Source organism: Hydractinia symbiolongicarpus, chromosome 7, assembly GCF_029227915.1.
Source record: "Hydractinia symbiolongicarpus strain clone_291-10 chromosome 7, HSymV2.1, whole genome shotgun sequence".
Classification (NCBI taxonomy): domain Eukaryota; kingdom Metazoa; phylum Cnidaria; class Hydrozoa; order Anthoathecata; family Hydractiniidae; genus Hydractinia; species Hydractinia symbiolongicarpus.
Window position 1 is genome coordinate 3774239 of NC_079881.1, and position 19660 is coordinate 3793898.

The 19660-nt window shown below is 32.7% G+C and overlaps 3 protein-coding genes across 4 annotated transcripts in view; 1 reads left to right on the plus strand and 2 right to left on the minus strand.

Annotated features, from left to right (window-relative positions):
- Positions 1-1621, minus strand: part of LOC130648416 (dynein axonemal heavy chain 3-like) — a 56806-nt gene extending 55185 nt beyond the window's left edge. For both annotated transcript variants that reach the window (XM_057454467.1, XM_057454466.1), the window contains exons 1-2: positions 1546-1621; positions 946-1041 (exon numbers count right to left, since the gene is read on the minus strand). In XM_057454467.1, coding sequence (XP_057310450.1) covers positions 946-1041; positions 1546-1566 — 117 coding nt within the window. In that variant the 5' untranslated portion in view covers positions 1567-1621. The remainder of the gene's footprint in view (positions 1-945; positions 1042-1545) is intronic.
- Positions 1622-9691: 8070 nt separating this feature from the next.
- Positions 9692-11971, plus strand: LOC130649187 (ATP-dependent DNA helicase RecQ-like). The gene is made up of 2 exons (XM_057455429.1): positions 9692-10400; positions 10711-11971. The coding sequence occupies exons 1-2, from the start codon at positions 9871-9873 to the stop codon at positions 11747-11749; spliced, it is 1569 nt and encodes a 522-aa protein (XP_057311412.1). The 5' UTR covers positions 9692-9870; the 3' UTR covers positions 11750-11971.
- Positions 11972-13595: 1624 nt separating this feature from the next.
- Positions 13596-19604, minus strand: LOC130649574 (DNA polymerase delta subunit 2-like). Its single transcript, XM_057455875.1, has 10 exons — positions 18838-19604; positions 18620-18743; positions 17750-17879; positions 17517-17622; positions 16681-16770; positions 15701-15781; positions 15084-15241; positions 14886-15013; positions 14525-14626; positions 13596-13792 (listed from the first exon to the last, which is right to left on the minus strand). The coding sequence occupies exons 1-10, from the start codon at positions 19123-19125 to the stop codon at positions 13668-13670; spliced, it is 1332 nt and encodes a 443-aa protein (XP_057311858.1). The 5' UTR covers positions 19126-19604; the 3' UTR covers positions 13596-13667.
- Positions 19605-19660: the final 56 nt, after the last annotated feature.

Consider the following 19660-nt stretch of genomic DNA (forward strand, 5'->3'; position numbering starts at 1 on the left):
GAGAATAATAAGAAAGAAACACAACTTATAAGAAAAAAATTAAGCAGTGTAACTTTTGCATTTCTAACATATGGCCTGGTAGTGAGCAGTACTTACAATCAGGTACTAAATTATAACTATGGATCTGTAAAAGAAATATCAAAATTAAAATTTATGAAGTTATTAACAGGTTGTGTTTAAAAATAGACGCAAAATGATAAGAGCCTTTAATTTGAGAAAAGCTTGTATTTTTATAAGTTCGTTCTTACTTATAAAGATGACACTGAAAATTTTCTTAAACTTTCCAGGGAAAATGAAATTAAAAAAAATTGTTGGTTTTAATTTTATGAAGTCTACAAAAGTTGCAAACCATGGAATTGCTGTTTGAAAGTCTTGTGCCAAAACAGTTCAAAATGATGGGGTAATTGAAAACTGTATTTTCTTTTTTTAATAAATTAAGTGTTAATTAAAGTTTATAAAAACTGAGGCAATTATTTATGGGATCTTAACATATCCTTCATTGTGTGACCTATGTATTAAAAAAAAGGTTGGATGACAAAATAACTTTTTGGCCTACAATAATTAGTTTTAAAAGTGATAGTAGTTTAAACCCATAAAATTCCCTTAAAAAAACTTTTCAATATTTTTAGCACTTCTTATCATAAATTTGTTAATTTCATCAAAAAAGACCACAATTAAAAAAGTTTAAGTTTCTTGTGACTTTACCCATATATTAATTTATAACAAACAATACAACCCCTGTGGTTTAAAACCCATTACCATAAATTTAAATTAGCATTGCAAGCAATAGTTTGATAAAATATGGAATATAGTTTAGTATATAAAGAGAACTGTAGAAAATATAATCAACTTTGTTTGTTAGAGACAAAATACACAACTGTGCGTATTATTTTAAGATGGGATTACAATGTTCGTTGTGGGGCTGTTAAATAAAAATATTATTACCTTGTACAGATCAGACTGGCTTTTATTTGGTGGAAGTAGTGGTAGTGATGGTAGACCTCTTGACTGTGAGCTGGCAAAAATTGGCATATTGCCTTCCTTAATAAATAAAAAGAATATACAAAAATAAAAGTAAAAAATGCTTGCTTAGATTATCTTGGGAAGTATTGTATAAATTTTATTAAACTAACAGCCTTTCTAGTTCAAACGTTAGAAATTTTTTGTCAATGTAATATTTTTGACTGCATTGACATTTACGTTGGCAGTGCTGACATGAATTAAAAAACTGAACTAAGGAGTTTAGAGTGACTTTAACCATAAATAAGAAGTTATTTGTATACATTAAGCTGTAAGATCTGATAACGTAGGTTTCAACAAAATGGAATGAACAGCAAATTTATCAGCAAAACATTAACTTTGATTTTATATACTTTTAAAATTTTCTTCCTGCTATAGCAGTAAAATACTTTACTTTAACCTAACCTTCCCTGGCAGCAATGTGGTAAATGTTTTATGAAATGTTTTTCTTTGGCTTTACCATAAAGAGCACAAGAAACATAATAAAATTTGCATATCTTAGTTAAATGACATTACAAAACCTACCTTTACTCTCTCAAGAGCCATCAGGATTTAGTTGAAATCATACACTTGATTTTTCATTTTTGTTAGTATACTGAAAGAAAATGTAGATGTTTAAAAGTATGAATTTTCAGTTGCACTCTGTCTTTACACATGATGGAATGGGACCCAAATGAGACACGTTTTCATTAAGAAATGAACTATAATAATAAATAAATTTGGTAAAGCTTTTTAAAAATATATACTTGTGTCTTGTTTTTCATTCAGATTTAATAGACGCTATCGCTAGTGATTCAGAGACCGAAGGTTTTTAGTGGTTTCCAAGCAGTAATGATAGTAGCGATAAAGATTTAAAAAAAACAACCTTATACTTTATATTTTGTTCAACTTAACAGCTCTAAAAAAGTGTACTCACGCATTAAAACTGTTCCCATTTTAAAATAACAGTTGGAAAAAACAAAACCTGTGCAACATTCTGTTATAAATATTTATTTATTCAAAAATTTATTTGATGAAAGAAGCTTTTCTTTTCTTTAAATAGCTACAAGTTAAAAGAAAACAGCATTGTCTGATTCGGTACTATCAGCATTAGCTGAGGATCAACTAATTTAAATTAATTTCAATTAATTATTATTTCAATAATCTGAGATAAGGGAGTCGCATGCGCATTCATGACCAAGACTGACAGCAGTCTTGGTCATAAATGGCATGCGATCGCATGCGCATGCCCCCACACACGGCATGTGAAATTCGGGCGTGCTCTTTATCACACGCCTTGCTCTACATCGTACACACACCAAGCAGAACTGAGCTATTTTAAAGTAATCCCTTACCCAAACTTTACCCAATACATAATTGTTCTTCCATGTTAAAATGTATCTCAATGTATTTCTATTAAATACCCACCTTCATTAAATTTGCTGACGCGAGATACATTTCAAATGTTTTGCGTCAGCATTGCATTGACAATATTTTTTTTGCTTTTCAGCTGACAAAAAATTTTGTCATTACCTTGTATTGATCTCCTTAAGACGATGACAAATGGAAATGAAGTACAAGTCCTATTGACCTACCTTCCCGATGGTGTACTTCTTAAGTTAATAGTTCTGTCCCAACTAGCTCTCTATTTTTTTAGGAAGTAAGTTGTACACATGCTATTTATGAACTGAAGATCAGGGCGTCATAAATTTGAATATCGCAGAAGTCCCCGGTGACATGCTTCGAAAATGCTTGTCACAGACACAGTTCAATGCAAAGCAAAACTGTACAGGAGACTCAATTGTCAGAGTCTTCGCAGAACATCTCTTCTCACAAAACCGAGGGCAGGGTTGACTTACTGCTTGCTGTGTCGTGTAGGAGACAGAACTTCTGAACTTCTTTTTAATATGATATACAATTTTTTCGATTATTATTACTAAACATATTTGATTTCTCTTTTCCCTTTTAAAAAGACTTTTAAAACTTTATTGAACATGTTTTTTCTTTGTTATTATTACATCACGAGAACATTCGTCTGAAAGCTGTATTCAGGTACAGGACTCCCATGGTCACTCTTCTCACGGTATTCTCTGTGACGATGAAGGTCAGACTAACTTGTGACATGGTTATAAATAGTCTTTTGTCTTTCGTTCAAGTCTCAGTGTAATGCACCAGCCGAGCATAAGAGTGTCAGTATCAAGTAAAAGGGCCAACTTTAATGTTCTCTATACCTTACCCTCTTCATAATAACACCAATCATTTAAATTTCACAACAAAATTACGTCGGCAATTTTTATGCCAACTACTATGCTTCAAAAACTCTGCGCTGCCGCTCTCCTGAATGTAATAATTGCACGCCAAAATCATAAGCTAGGCGTGCGATACTTACCGCACGCCTGTATTAGTGTAGGTGTATGTACCACCGCACGTGGGTCCACATATTCATGACCAAGACTGTGACAGAGTCGCTAGTTCAGACACTTGGTATATACTCTTGTTTGAGGTTTACGATTTTAAATGTCCCCAACTTGTCTCTAGCATAAAAAAAATAATGACACAGAACTAAAAAACAACAAAAAGGCAACCACACGCATTTGTTTTTAAAATAATTAGGGTAAGTAAAAATATGCTGAATTTATTTCTTAATCATGCGGGATATAGGAAGATGCAGGTTATAGGAAGATGCAGGTTATAGGAAGATGCGGGCTATCTGATAGCATTTGGTTTGTAACCCCTGAAAAGCTAAACTGCGGGTTATATACCAGGAAAAGTTATTACTGTTCCTTGGGGCATTAGGAATGACTTTAGATTTCATACAAACAAATCTTGGTCATCGTATAAAAGGTGCAACAAAAATTTTCTGATATATGCACTTTTTAAGAAAGTGAATTAGGAAACATGATATAAAGCTGCAACGCAGATACAAACCCACTCACCGTACCTGCAGATATTTTATGCGTTATAAATTATTCGCTATAAACACTTATTAAAAATAATTATATTATAAAATTAACAAATAAATTACTGAATATGCACAATGCACAATTTTTTGGAATGTCTCTTTTATTATCAGTACTAAATTGCCCAGAAACATATTCTCCACTAAAAAACTTTATATCACCAGTGTAGTTCTTGTTGTTTTTTACTAAGTACTCTTAAGTTTATGCCTTTAAAATATATTCACATTCTTTGTACAGAGATATTTTGTTACACCAGATGTTGTGGTATAAGGCATGGTGCCTGTATCCTCACTGTTAATGGTTTATTAACTATAGCTATTAATGGTTCATTACCGTTCAGTAGCTAGCTAAGCTACATGGTATTCACGGTATTCTCTGTGACGATGAAGGTCAGACTAACTTGTGACATGGTTATAAATAGTCTTTTGTCTTTCGTTCAAGTCTCAGTGTAATGCACCAGCCGAGCATAAGAGTGTCAGTATCAAGTAAAAGGGCCAACTTTAATGTTCTCTATACCTTACCCTCTTCATAATAACACCAATCATTTAAATTTCACAACAAAATTACGTCGGCAATTTTTATGCCAACTACTATGCTTCAAAAACTCTGCGCTGCCGCTCTCCTGAATGTAATAATTGCACGCCAAAATCATAAGCTAGGCGTGCGATACTTACCGCACGCCTGTATTAGTGTAGGTGTATGTACCACCGCACGTGGGTCCACATATTCATGACCAAGACTGTGACAGAGTCGCTAGTTCAGACACTTGGTATATACTCTTGTTTGAGGTTTACGATTTTAAATGTCCCCAACTTGTCTCTAGCATAAAAAAAATAATGACACAGAACTAAAAAACAACAAAAAGGCAACCACACGCATTTGTTTTTAAAATAATTAGGGTAAGTAAAAATATGCTGAATTTATTTCTTAATCATGCGGGATATAGGAAGATGCAGGTTATAGGAAGATGCAGGTTATAGGAAGATGCGGGCTATCTGATAGCATTTGGTTTGTAACCCCTGAAAAGCTAAACTGCGGGTTATATACCAGGAAAAGTTATTACTGTTCCTTGGGGCATTAGGAATGACTTTAGATTTCATACAAACAAATCTTGGTCATCGTATAAAAGGTGCAACAAAAATTTTCTGATATATGCACTTTTTAAGAAAGTGAATTAGGAAACATGATATAAAGCTGCAACGCAGATACAAACCCACTCACCGTACCTGCAGATATTTTATGCGTTATAAATTATTCGCTATAAACACTTATTAAAAATAATTATATTATAAAATTAACAAATAAATTACTGAATATGCACAATGCACAATTTTTTGGAATGTCTCTTTTATTATCAGTACTAAATTGCCCAGAAACATATTCTCCACTAAAAAACTTTATATCACCAGTGTAGTTCTTGTTGTTTTTTACTAAGTACTCTTAAGTTTATGCCTTTAAAATATATTCACATTCTTTGTACAGAGATATTTTGTTACACCAGATGTTGTGGTATAAGGCATGGTGCCTGTATCCTCACTGTTAATGGTTTATTAACTATAGCTATTAATGGTTCATTAACTGCCAACTTAATAGCTGGCAACTTTTCTGTAGAGAGTTTTCCAACAAAGTAGAAAATGTGTACAGGTTAATGCTATAAGAATTTCTTTTATAAATGAAAGTTTAATTTTGGGTAGTTCGGAAATTAGCAGGAGTTATTATAGAAGCAAGAACATAATCAACATCCGTACCTTACAGATGTTGCTTTATCTTAAAGGTATTCAAACAATTGTTCAGATCTCACATTTTGTAATTGATATAATTAATAATTAATCGCCAATTTAACTTGCCCATGTTTGTATGTGCTGCAAGTAAATGATTGGTTTTGAAGAATATGTATTATGAAAATTATAAAATATGAGCAATAGATACTTCAGTATAGCTGCTTGTTACAAGAATGACTGTTGTAAGCAGCCATTATTTTAACTTTGAATACGATGTCTTGGCATAGCTACGCAGTGAAGCAAAATAAGGGTTTGTGCGAGCGTTATAGTGTTAAAGACATTGCAGCATAGACGTTCTGTTAATGGCTTCTTAAGCTTCTAACCTAACAAAAGTTGGTCGTTGGTTGGATTTTATTTGAACAAGGGTGGCGATAAGCCGAATACGCCATAAAAAGTGCAGGTATTTGCCCGAAAAAACCCGCTAGTCCCGAACAATGCCCCCCCAAAAAAAAAAAAAGATTCACCACAAATGACTCTCGAAGAATTATTTAAAAAAGTATAAAAATTATAATGAACTATGTGATAGCAAAGTTCTAAAAAGAACTGTTTTTGTGATTTTTGATAAGATTTATTTGATAAATAACCTATATTTTATTAACACCTTTCTCTTCAAACGCATTCTTTCAACTGTCGTACGCCATGTTTATGTTACAAGCTGTTGCATTTCAGGAATGTTACAGGCGAGTTCGGGCGTGTTTGAGTAAGTGCAGGCGGTTTCGGCAGACAACTGTCATTTTAATTCGAAAAGTCGCCTGAACTCGCCCGTAAACAAGCAGGCGTTTGCAGCTTATCGGCACCCTCTTATATTTGAAAGGGATATTCATAAGGTTTAGCTAGCCTTATAGCCAGTTTTTCCAAATATTTAAATTTTATCCATTGCCATACCTATATAGTCCTGCTTTTTCACCTACCCTAATGCGCAAGCATGTAGCTTAGCTAGCTACAAAAAAGTCTAGCTACAAACTTCAGGAGCTTTTGTATTAGCAAGCTATTAGATGAGAGTTGCGGCATGACGTAATGTTTTGATTTTGTATCGATAAATAATTAGCTATGTGGTCCATAAAAATTAAAAATTAGCTATGTGGTCCTTCTTTTCTTAACTGATAGATAGATAGATAAGATAAGATAATTTTATTAATAAAAAATAGCTGTCAGTTCAAATAATTAAATAAATTGGTAATATGAAGAGAAAAAAAACTATTTGAAGGGAGTCCTTACCTAATACCAGAAGTTAAGACGAGGATAAGGCCACCCTTGGACGACTACAATAGACGGAACAGGACACACAAAACGGCACAAACATATATAATCACCAGATAAATGAACCGTGTGAGAACAATGGGAAAATTTGTTACAAATTAATAAGAGGCAATAAAATACTTCTTTAGATCACTTTTAAGACCAAAGTAATCTATGGAAATACATGTTTTAGACTTTGATGTCAGTATCTTATTCCAGGATTTAATGATGTTAAATCTAATAGAATTTTTACCAAAACAAACAGTATTGACAGTAGGAAGATTGATCAAGCCAGCCTTATCTGCACGAGTGATCTGGGCATGGTTGAAGTCAACCGCAAAAGTATTCTGCATAGCAGCAGGCATTTTATCATCAAAGAGCCTAACCCTATTCGGTCCGGGGTTTGGGGGGGGGCGGATTCCGCCCCCCCTGACGGTTTTTTTTAATAACTCCTGATTGCTTTCTTATATGGCTATGATACTTACTGAGTTTCAACATTTATCTATTAAACACCTGCATGCTAAATTTTTAGGTCCCATACCTTTCAGAGGCTTTGATATTGGCCATTACTCGAAACTACCCCTAAAATCTCTATGAAATCCTTATAATGGGGAAAATATGATAACTCCTGTTAGGATTATCCTTAGATCTTGAAACTTGCAACACAACTTTGTTTCATCAAGAAGAATCATTTTGAATAATTTTGACATGTGACTAATCCGATTTTGTCGGATTTTACCCGAAAATTGGAAAAAAAACGGATTTTTGGGCAATTTTTGGCAATTTTCCGATCCGTGTAAAAACCGGAAGATATGTTAAAAAAATTTATTTAGCTTTCAGAAACTTCAACCCCCCCCCCCCCCCCCCCCCGGTCATAGTATGTTCGAAAAACCCCGGACCGAATAGGGTTAAACAGAATGTTCTGACACTGGACAATGTCATTGAATTTGAAGATTTTTAGATTGCCATACATGATACTAGATGATGCTCTTCGAGATTCAAAAGTCATTAGTCTGATAGCAAAATTTTGTAAAACAGCAATACGATTAACATCAAGACTGTTTTGGTTAACCCCAAATTTGATTCACGATAAAATTTGATTACAATATTGCAGACTGGAATAAGGACATTTTGAGGCACAAAATGACGAAGTTTAGCTAAAGCTCCATTAGCCCTCTTGAGTTTGGCAACAGTATTATTGATTGATCTGAGTCTTCGAGTTTAAATAAGAATCTAATAAAACACCAAGATATTTAATAGAATCAATAGACATAAGCCTTTTACCATTGATGAGAAGCCTAAAGTTTTAATTAAGAGGTTTATGTGCATGTTTAAATATACTCAGGATACGCGCGCGCATATACGGAACTCTGTAAACATTCTCAACTCATCTATATAGCTAGCTATAGGGCTTAGCTATAAATATTGGCAAGTCAAGTTAAAGTGACACAAAGTCAAGGCAAGTTTCTTGCAAACTGTCACAGTATACGTTGCCCCATAAAAAAGTTAAAGATATAAAAAATACGTTGCGCAACACACGGTAGCTAAATAAAAGGCATTCATTTCTCTGAAGGTTGATTTGTTTTGATTGCTCCTTTTTTCGTGCATTTATTCCGCCATGTTCTTTAAACACTTTTGCCGGGACCGAGAAGAATAAACAAACCCGTTGCCATAGAATTTCTAGCGACAGCTTTTCCCGGCCGGGACAAAAGTTCAGACGTTGGCGGATAGAAAAAACCAGTAAGATTTGACTTAAAAGATAGTCACGTAATACATACATCAAATGAAAACTTGAGTATTTATTTCTCGTTTAATTTCGCCATTTTGTTTCGATGCTTTTATTCACACAATACCATTTCATTATCAGTGCGAAATATTCTTTATCAGAAATGGAGTCATTCCGTTTTGCATATCAGATAGACTCAGTGTGTGGAGTTATCCCGTACAAAATCCGATCCTTATCCGCATCGTGTGAACATTGTCTCTTGCAACAAGCGCTCTTTTTTCCCTCTTCTCCGTCTACAGTATTACATATAGTTTGCGGTATTACTTATATTGTGAGAAAACCTCGTTAACTAACATTGCGTTGAATTGTTTTAACTTATAATTTGTAGTATTTTCATGCTATGTTAGGTGTTTGAGCAATCAGAATAGGATTATTCCGTTTTAATTACAAAAAGCGTATACTTCCAGGGCGTTAAAATAATGATCGCTTTCATTTCGTATAACGAGTAATAAAAGCTTGTACGTTCCCTGCAATATAATTATGTCCCCAACGCTCAACGCCCTTGTTTACTTGTTTCGCTTCACTCAGAACAAATTTTTTTTTAATACTACTCTTCCATAAAATAAGACTGAATATAATTCTCTGCGATGTAGGAAGATATTGATTTGATATTGGTTATATTCTTGATAAATTATCCAACTTTGTTTTGATCCTAGACGATTGTTAGTTTTAATTTTTATAGAAACAGCAGCTGGAACAACCTCGAACCCAGGGCCTGTAGCGTTTTTTGATATGAGGATGAAACGCGTACGAGGCCCTGGTACAACAGACTGAAATTCGCCCAAAATTAAGCATGCAGAGAAACGTAATGTATGCGTGACGTTTTCGATCGAAGATGGTGTTCTAGTGGCGGGAGGGTACTTTAGCCAGCGCTACCTATAGCTACACTGTAAAATTACAAAGTAAATACAACCCTTAATGGCTTTCTAGTCATTTTGTGGTGTATGATACATATAGTATTGTATAGTGGAAACAATCCACTAACTATAGGTTTTTGTGATTTTCTGGGATAGCCACTTTAAATGTTTATTATTATTCTTATTTTAAATATTATAGAATAGAATTTCTAAATTTTACATCTACGTCAAAAATAACAGATGATGCGATGGAACCCTTCGCAATTTTGGAGAAAATTCAAAGATCTCTGGAGTGTCGAAATTTTCCTGACCTTAACTTTAAACCCAAACAAGTCAAGTGCTTGGAGTCCATAGTAAGAGGACAGGATGTCATTGGGGTGTTTCCAACAGGATATGGGAAATCTTTAATTTTTCAACTGTTACCAGATGTCATGAGAAACAAAGACGAAAAATCTTCAATTGTCATTGTAATCACTTGTTTAAACGCAATTATGGAAGATCAAGTGAATTTTCTGAAAAAAGTAGGAATGACTTGCTACATCCTACGTGACTTAAATTTTGAGGAGAATGCTGTACAGACGTTGTTTGAGGATATCTGTCTGAGTGATAAAACAGAAGATGTCTTACCATCATTTGTATTGGATGGTCATTGTGACTTCCTATTTTGCCATCCAGAGGTTATATTGAGTGAGAGAGGAAGAACTTTGATGAAAACGAAAATTTATCAAAAAAATGTCAAAGCTTGTGTCATTGATGAGGCTCACTGCTTGGACACCTGGTAAGTACTACTTTATTTATATAGGTATATATATAGCTACAACTTTAAAAAAGTTAAATATTATATATATATGTATATATATATATATACAAGAGTAATTTCTCTAATAAGGAAATATGCAATAATGTAATGTTAATTGCAAAATGCTAATAAAATAACAAAGACAAGAATATCTGTACAACAACTGAATAACAAAAATGTATATATATAATATAAAACAGATATAAAATTATATATAACTAACAAAATTATTATATATAACTAACAAAATGTTAATCCTAAAATATATATATATTTCTTTATCTTTAAGGGGAAAAGAATTTCGCAAAGAATTTGAAAACTTGGGAGCAATGCGAGCTTTTTTTAGAGAGGTACCTTTTATCGCACTTACAGCTACCGCAACAGAAAAAACACTGGCTAAAATAAAACATATACTTGGAATGAAAACCCCAACAATAATATCTGTTAATCCAAACAGAAAAAATGTATACATGTGCAAAGAAAAGAGAAAAGTTGGTGAAGAAGGTATTGAAAATATCATCTTGCCACTTGCAAAGGAGCTAAAATCACTAAAGAAAAGTTTTCCTCAAACTATTATATATTGTGGATTGAGGTTTTGTGGGTATATATACAAGTTAATAAAAAATGTATTAAAGGAACACATGTATGTTGAAAACATAACAAACCCTAGCAATTGTTTAATTGTGCAATTTCACGCACCACAAACAAAGTCAATGAAAAACGAAATTCTCCTTGAAGTTGCAAAAGAAGTTTCAAACATACGCCTTATAATAGCAACTTCTGCGCTTGGTATGGGTGTTCATGCACCCTATATCGAACAAATTTTCCATATAAGTCCACCAAGTACCATCGAAGACTATATGCAGCAATTTGGACGGGCTGGTCGAAGAGGGCAAGAAGCATTGGCAAGATTGTACTATACCGGGCATGATATCAGCAGTAGGCGTTTAAAACAAAATAAAGTTGATGAACATATGGTGAATTTTTGTACTACGACACAATGCCTTCGTAAAGTATTGATGATTCACTTTGGATATCATTATCAACCCCAGGATCAATGCTGTAGCAATTGTGATTCTTCACTCTTGAAAGAACCTAAAAAAGAGGAACGTATTAAATATAGAGAAGTATCAGATGAGAGTTTAAAGAAACTATCAGATGAACTTGATAATATACTGGCAGATCACGACCAAGCCACACATGATGCAGCCATGGAGTTTTATAACATTGTGGATACGACATTTACGACAGATTATATCATTTATGTTATCAGTTTGCACAATTGTGATACCCACAGTGCCTTGTATTTTCTCTTGAAGTTGTTTTGATGTTCCAATATTTCCAAAAATTTGACTAAATCGTTTTAAGTCAGTCTCAGCACACAGTCTACACACTTTATCACATCCACTATAAACTTTATGTGGTGTGATATTTTCTTTCCCTTTGCCTAAAAACAAAGATTTATATTAGTTGTTATTTTTTGTATATATATATTTCCTTTTATTTATACAGCTAGCTATACTTTATTTCCTAAAATATTTTTTAATGCTCTAGCTAGTATTCTTATCCCAAAAAATTGTCAAATAATATCCCTTGAATTGTGACATAAAAAAGATTACTTGTCATTGTTGTGCATCTTCAAGCTAGCTAACAGTATCTAGCTAGTTAGCCAGCATACATACTAAAAAAGTTGCATCTATACCAAGTTTCTGTTTACTTTTTAGCATGTGAAAACAAAAATTAAATTGCAGTTTTTTTAAAACTATAAGTATTGTGTCCCAACAAAAGGTGAGAAGTACCTGCTACTTTCGTTAGCAGGACAGATGTTCATCGCACCATTCCATTTGACTTGTCAGCTGCCTTTTTCCCATCAGTGAAACAACAAAAATAATGTTTAAAAATTTTGAACAGCACCGATAAATTTGTAACGATGCAAGGAAAGTCAAAAATAACGTGAATTAATAAATATTTTCTTCATAAACAAGTTACCAAAAAATCTGCGTAATGCTCATCGCCATATTTGCTGTTACTATAAAATGCTGTGCTTGCAAAAAATACTTCTGCATTTATTATCTTTTTAGCATAATTTAAAAAAGCCGTATACGCATTCTCATTGGTTGAGTAAGTCTGTTGTACCAGGGCCTCGTACGCGTTTCATCCTCATATTAAAAAACGCTACAGGCCCTGGGTTCGAGGTTGCAGCTGGAATAGATTCTTTTCCAACCTCGATAATTTTATTCGGTATTTCCTCGATTGAACAATTAGTGTTAATTCTAGTTTTCTTGTGTGTACGCATGATGAATAAAGTTTTTTAGGGAAAGCAATTTTGCAAATTCTATTGTACACTAAAACACAATACACTATACTGAAATAGAAAAATACGAAGGGTAAAAAATAATAAGAGATAAAATATATTTCAACGTCATTTAACTTCTGAAATGTTGGCAAAGTTTACTTTATTAAAGAAAAAAATTGTGCGGAGGAATGTTCTCAGTTAAGGAAAAAAAAACCCTAACCGCACCCTCGCCCCTAACCGCTATTTTGATTACAATATTAGGAAATGTCACAAGGAAAACAATGTGCAGCGGATGTATGCCGAACCAATCAATTAATTTCACCTTTGTTTATTAATTCAACGCCCGATAAAAAATCGGTAAGCAGGCCATTTCTTTAAATAATTGTATGCGAAAATAAAATAAATAAATTGACCAGCGAAATTAAATCCCGGCAAAACAAAAACAGTTGCGGTAAAAGAAAAAACGGAAACTCTTTTTGTTTTTTTACAAAAGTCTTATTTTAGCAATTAAGTCATTTTTAGTAACTTTATTTATGCGGGAATTTTCGTGTGGACAAATTTTGACGAATCAAGATGAAATTCGTTAAATTTGATTAACCTAAGATACAAAGCATTTAGAGAAAAAACACACGCTTGAAATACATGTATTCCATGTGGTAGGTCAATGTTATAAGTCAAACCTTGAGCACAATTGTATATCGACCGACAAAGCAACTCTGGGCCCCCAGAGCCCTTTAATTAACCTCAAAACTTTATCACGAGAATCAATGATACTAGTATCTTCAGAATAAGCTAATGTGAGGCACTGTGAACGAGGTCGGACGATCAGATCAACTTCACAATAAAACGTAAAACCATGAAGGTAGAAAAAAAGACTATTTTAAACTTTTATTATAAACTCTACTTCTAAACAGAGTACAAATAATCATATAAAAACTTCATTTTATTTATCATCTGACAGTTGCATTAACATGTATAGGAATACACGAACGATCACGAAGATTCACAGCGACGCACACACCACTCTCCTCAAATGACGGGATACACAACAGCAAAACTGATTGTCCGTCTGCACCTAAAAACATTACAACTGACAAATTAACGAGTGTTCTACAACAATTTGTCATGTTATCTTTGTTTGGAATTTTAAGAAAGTGGTTGTTGAAATCTTGAAAAATGATAACAATGCTTCACCGGACGTAAACTTTCGGAAACATTCAAATCATAGCCGCTTAAAAAAATCAGGCTGTCGGCTGTTCTCTTGTTGGAATTTCCTGAATATCGTTGACTATTTTCAACTTTCGCTAAATACAACGTTGATGCTCAATTTTGTCTGAAGATGAAATTATTCGCAAAAAAAGCAAGTTTAGCTTTGGGTTATCCTTTCTTAATTTAAGCTTGACGAATATCCTTCTTCTTCTACTTACGCTAAAAATCGCGCTGAACGTGAATGCGCAAAATTGACACTGCGTGAAAAATAAAAATAAAAGAAAAATATTTTATCAACAGCTTTTAAAGTCTAAACTGGTAAACCTTATTCTATATATATAAGTAGATTAAATAGATTTTAATAATCTTGATCTGTTTGAATGTCTTTATGAAAATTGCGTAGTTGTTTTCGCTTTTCACGAGTAAATTTAAAACTGCGCGAATTTGTTAACTTTTAATAGGAAAAATTAAAATTTAGCACGTGTAAATTACTGACCGACGCGAGTTTTAGCATAGTAAGGTATTTCAAATTAGTTATTTAAAAAGTGATTTTTTAGCAAAAAAGATGAACAACAAAGTATAACAAAGGACTGTCTACCTTCCGTTTTTCTTGCTTGAAAATCAGGTTGGTTACCTGCGAAGTATATATCCGGCCACTCATCGATGATAAACGGGTCTTCGGAATAGAAGGGATAGCAACCTACATGGAAATTAAAATTACAAATATTTTCGCGAGTTTATAAAAAATTTACAACATTTGCCTTTTGCACAAGTTTGTACAAATATGAGACTTATTTACTCATAGAACGTCCGTCCACAACGATTCACAAACTGTCTATTAATTTTTACAAGTTACTAGCATCTTATAATTTAGTGATACAAAAATATGCGTTAAACTTTTCTTTAAATTTTTTTATATAAATTCTTCAACAAAGTTTTTAAAGGTAAAAGCAACATACTTAGCGTATCAGGTGATGTAGGGCAGACGTGAGCACACTTCAATGTTGCTTCTAGAATGTCAAGACGGTCATCCATGCCAGAAAATTGATAAATATTTGATACATTCTGACCAGATGTTCCATGTATCCTAAAAGATATCCAAACAAATTATTCACACGATGCATTCACGTATGTAAACACCATCCACCTTTGTTTACCTCACTCCACCAATGACAGCTTCGTATGGATTTGTAACACTTTGTACATATGGATATGACAACACGCTCGAGAACATGCACTTGTGTAGAGGTTGCTGCGGTAAGAACTGATTTGTTGGGTCGTGTGCACCAGGCATAACATCAATAGGGACCGAAGACTATGAAAGAAAATTATCATTTCAAAATAATGAAGTGGTTTTTTTTACCCGAGAAAGAAAACAGGGCGATACTTTACATAACTGACGTGAAAAGACAAAATCACTCAAAAATTAATGAAAATAAGGACATGAAATCTACGAAAAATAGCAACATCAGAACGAAAGAAAATTCATCAACTTTATCAGCAGATAATACTTTAATGGTAGACGCTTTTGCGGAAAGAAGTTTTCGCGGTTTTTAGCTGTTTCGCGAAATCAGGAAGTTAAATCGAAAAGTTAAATTGCCGCGAAATGTTTAATGAAATATTTTTGTCTTACCTAAAAATTCCGAAAAATTTAGCGGTTCTACTAGGCGCGAAATTTTCTTGTCGCTTAAGTTTCTATGAAAAGTATCTTAATCTTAATATAAGAATAATGTGGAGGTGCACAAGTAAGAAAAGAAAACGCAGTACGACTTACACCAATTTGAACAAGCATTTCATCAAACAATTTTATCGCTTCCACGCTCTTCGCTTGCGTGTTTCGACTGAGATATTTCGCCTACATGAGAATAACACAAACAGCAATACAAAAATGACCGTAAAATCATAATTCCGGCAAAAAACATGAATAATTTTACGGCAACTGTGGTGTTTTATTGCAACAAGAAGTACTTCCATTACCTGAAAGGAAATTCCTTTAGAGTAAGAATGGTACTTATAGAAAGGATTCTAGTTTTCAAGTTTTCAAATGGATTATAAGAGAATAAGAATGATACTTATAAAAAGGATTCTAGTTTTCAAGTTTTCAAATGGATTATAAGAGACAATTCATATGAGATCAAAGTGGCATTCAGACAAGGCGAAATTTCACATCATAGTGATAAGTTTACACATTTCACTTTGGGTTGAATTTAAATTTGGAGTGGTCATTAAAGAGCCGAGGGGTGTGTTTGTGACTTTTAATAATCGAAAACCGGATTTCTCTACGTGGTGAAGTGTCCACATGGAAATGACACACCATTTCACTTCGGTCAATTGACCAAAGTGAACTGCCACACGAAATGAGTTTTTTTCGTCCGAAGTAATAAGAACTTATGTAAACAGTCCTAAAAAATACATCGTAGAGTGAAGAAACAATTACTTATGTCTCATGTAAACTGCCTCTAAGGCATTTTTTTGCACACAGCTATAAGTCAAAGAGCTTAGACACAAAAATAAACTCCCGCTGAGCAACAGTTTTTCCTAACTTTGTGAAAGATACTGCAGGTGAGATTGATTATATAAATCACGATATCACAAAGTTATTAACAAGTAAACATTGTTTATTTAAAAAAATGAAAATTTCACCATTATTTTTGGGGGGTTCATGTTTTCTCAAACTTACTCGGATTATTTCTACTTTGGCACCACTATGGAAACAACAGAATGAAAATCACTATAGATGTAGTTGAAACTTACAATTTTTTCGGAATCTTTGTCTTGGGTGTCACGACTCAAACAATTACCAGCAAGTATAACACGACATATGTTAGCTTGATTCAACTGATCCTAAATTGTACAATACCAATAAAGAATGTTTACTATGAAGGTTGTTTTTACAGATCATAGTATCAAGCAAAAAATAGAGCTCTTAGAGTGGCAAAAGTATGCTTGCACAAGAAATAAGAAAATTTACTTTAGCAGGGTGACCACTAATAAAATGAGAACAAGTAAGGATATTAAGGAGAATAAAGGACACAAATTGACATTTTTTAAGGACATTTTGCTGCGAACGAGAATAAAAAAATAAGGATAATTAAGGAGATAAACAATTTTAGTTCTCTATCTTTAATGTTACATATTATGTTCTATGATAAGAAAATTATACATATCATACAAATATAGAAAATATAGGATTTCAGGTAACAGAGAAATATGTCTTATTTTACTGGTGATGAACAATCCATAAACACATTTCCGAAAAAGCTACGATCAGAAAAAATAAGAAATAAGGAGAAATTAAGGAGAATGGCTAAATTTTCAATTTTTTTAAATATATTTAACTACTGTTAAGGAGATTTTCTTTTTCTAAGGTTATTTAAGGAATTTAAGGAGGAGTGGTCACCCTGTTTAGTCCTTTTTTAAAACAACACACAGCACAATAAACAAAAATTTCAACTTAGTGTTTTCGTAGCACGGTATAAATTGCATATTGTATATATACTGTGCTGTTTTGATTATATCAAAAATAATTTCAAATAAATCGAACCAACAAATAAACAAATAGAAAATAAAATAAAAACAAGGTTATTTACTTCTCCTGATGAGAGTTTTCCAGTCAGCAAATCAATCAACATCTGCAGTTTTAGTATATTCTGCTGCTTACTGCCAATCCCTAACCCGGAAAGCAAAATTATGTATCTAAAAGATAATAACATCAGAAAATACTCAGTGGCTAATGACAATGCGAATAATCAAAACCAGTAGTACCTGAAAGTCAATCCAAAATAATACCCAACATTACATAAAAAAAATTCTAAAACTATACCTGTCCTCTCCATTTAATAAACTTTGGTCGATGTTAATGTTAGTGCTACTAGGTACTCCACAATAACAAGTATCTTCAATGAAGAATTTACCACCTGGTATTTGATATCCTGCAACAGCAACCACAACGCCTAAGAAAATAGAGGGATGGTAACTTGTGTTGACTTGTACGCTGAATAATAATCTTTGTTTTCCTGACAGACTAAAATCCTTGCTATTTTTCTTACCATTTTGACTTACTTAAAAATTCCTGACAATTCTTGACAGAGTTGACTGATTTAAACCCCTTTTTGAGTCCGAACTTCTCTCCCGCAAGAAGAATCTAATATCATTAAAACACTTTCCAATTTTCTTTGTTTTTAATTCATGTTCTACATCTGTTGCTTGGCTGATATTTCTTGGTGTTTAATGTGTTTTCCAATAAAAAAAACTTTACAACACAATTCAAGTCAATCTTCTAAACCTTAACAGGCTAACAAACAAAATTTGAAAAACAAAATTATAGGACTTTGCAGAATTTTTAAGACAAAATAACTAAAAATTCCAGTTCAATTTTGCAATTTTTAAATATAGTGTTTTAAAAAGTGTTACAAACTAGTTGAAGTAACAGCTAATTTGGGCTGTAATTAAATATAAACAATGGTTTAAAGAAAAAAGGGCAAAAGCAATCAATAATAATCACTAGAGTCAGCATTCATTTGTAAGATAAGAGATTTGTAAAGGTCTTTTTTTCAAGATCTTTTCTTAAATGACCCGTTTTTACAAATTTTCTAGGATCAAATCAATGTATTCTAAATTTTCCAGAATTTTCTAGGATCTTTTTAACAGGCAATTTTGTTATCAGAAAACATTTTTTTTTTGCTAAATATACCTGTTATTGAAATTATTGTGGATATGTTTCCAACTAGTAGAATTCTTTGTTGTTGTTCTTCTAAAATTAGTTCATCCTCCTCTGAAATATACTTTGTGGAGTGTGGAATGGGTAAAACGCCCTCCTATGAATGAAAACAGCTTAAATTTTAAACGTCATGAAATTTTTATGCAATTTCAAAAGTAGATAAGTTTCATAGCAATAATTGATTAGCTTACCTCTTGACATATTTCTTTTAATATACTTGGTTGTAATTCCATTTTACGAAATAAAGTTCCAATAATACAACATGCTTCGTTCTCGGTAATCTCGGACAGCTGTTTAATAGGGTACTTACTTCCCCATTTCTCAGTGCATGTGTTTAGAAGTCGTTTTCTCAATGCGATTAATCTCACAGCATATAACTGTGAGTATTGCAAATCAAATTTTCTCTTTTTTGTATATAAATACTTTTCGGATTTATTTTGGTATGTGCATAATTTTCTTGGGGCATGGCATTCAGTCATTATAATATTCTTTTTGTCAGTTTGGATGAAACCTAAAAGAAAATAAGCTAAAGCTTTAAAAATTGATGTAAAATGTTTTTATACACATACCATAAGGGCAAAATATGAAAGCAAAAGTTTTAAATACCTTAAGGAAACAATTTTTTGCATAAATTTTTGTGCATTTTATTTATAATGGATATTCAAAAATATTTGCTAAAAATTTTTTTTGGAATTTCAGCAAAATCCACAAAATAAGTTTAAAAAAAAAATGTTCTTCTGCATATAAATTCTTCCCTTAAGACACCTTATTCATTTCGTGTCTCAGGATCTAATCACCACCATGCAATTATAAACCACATCTCTCAAGATCTAATCTCCACTATGCAATTATAAACGACACATCTCAGGGTTTGATCCCTACCATGCAATTAAACTGTACCTTTCAAGAGCTGATTCCCACAATGCAATTATAAACCAAACTTCTAGTTTTAAAAAAGTAATAACAAAAAAGATTGTTTTAAAAATGACGAAATTACAAAAAATATAAGATTTC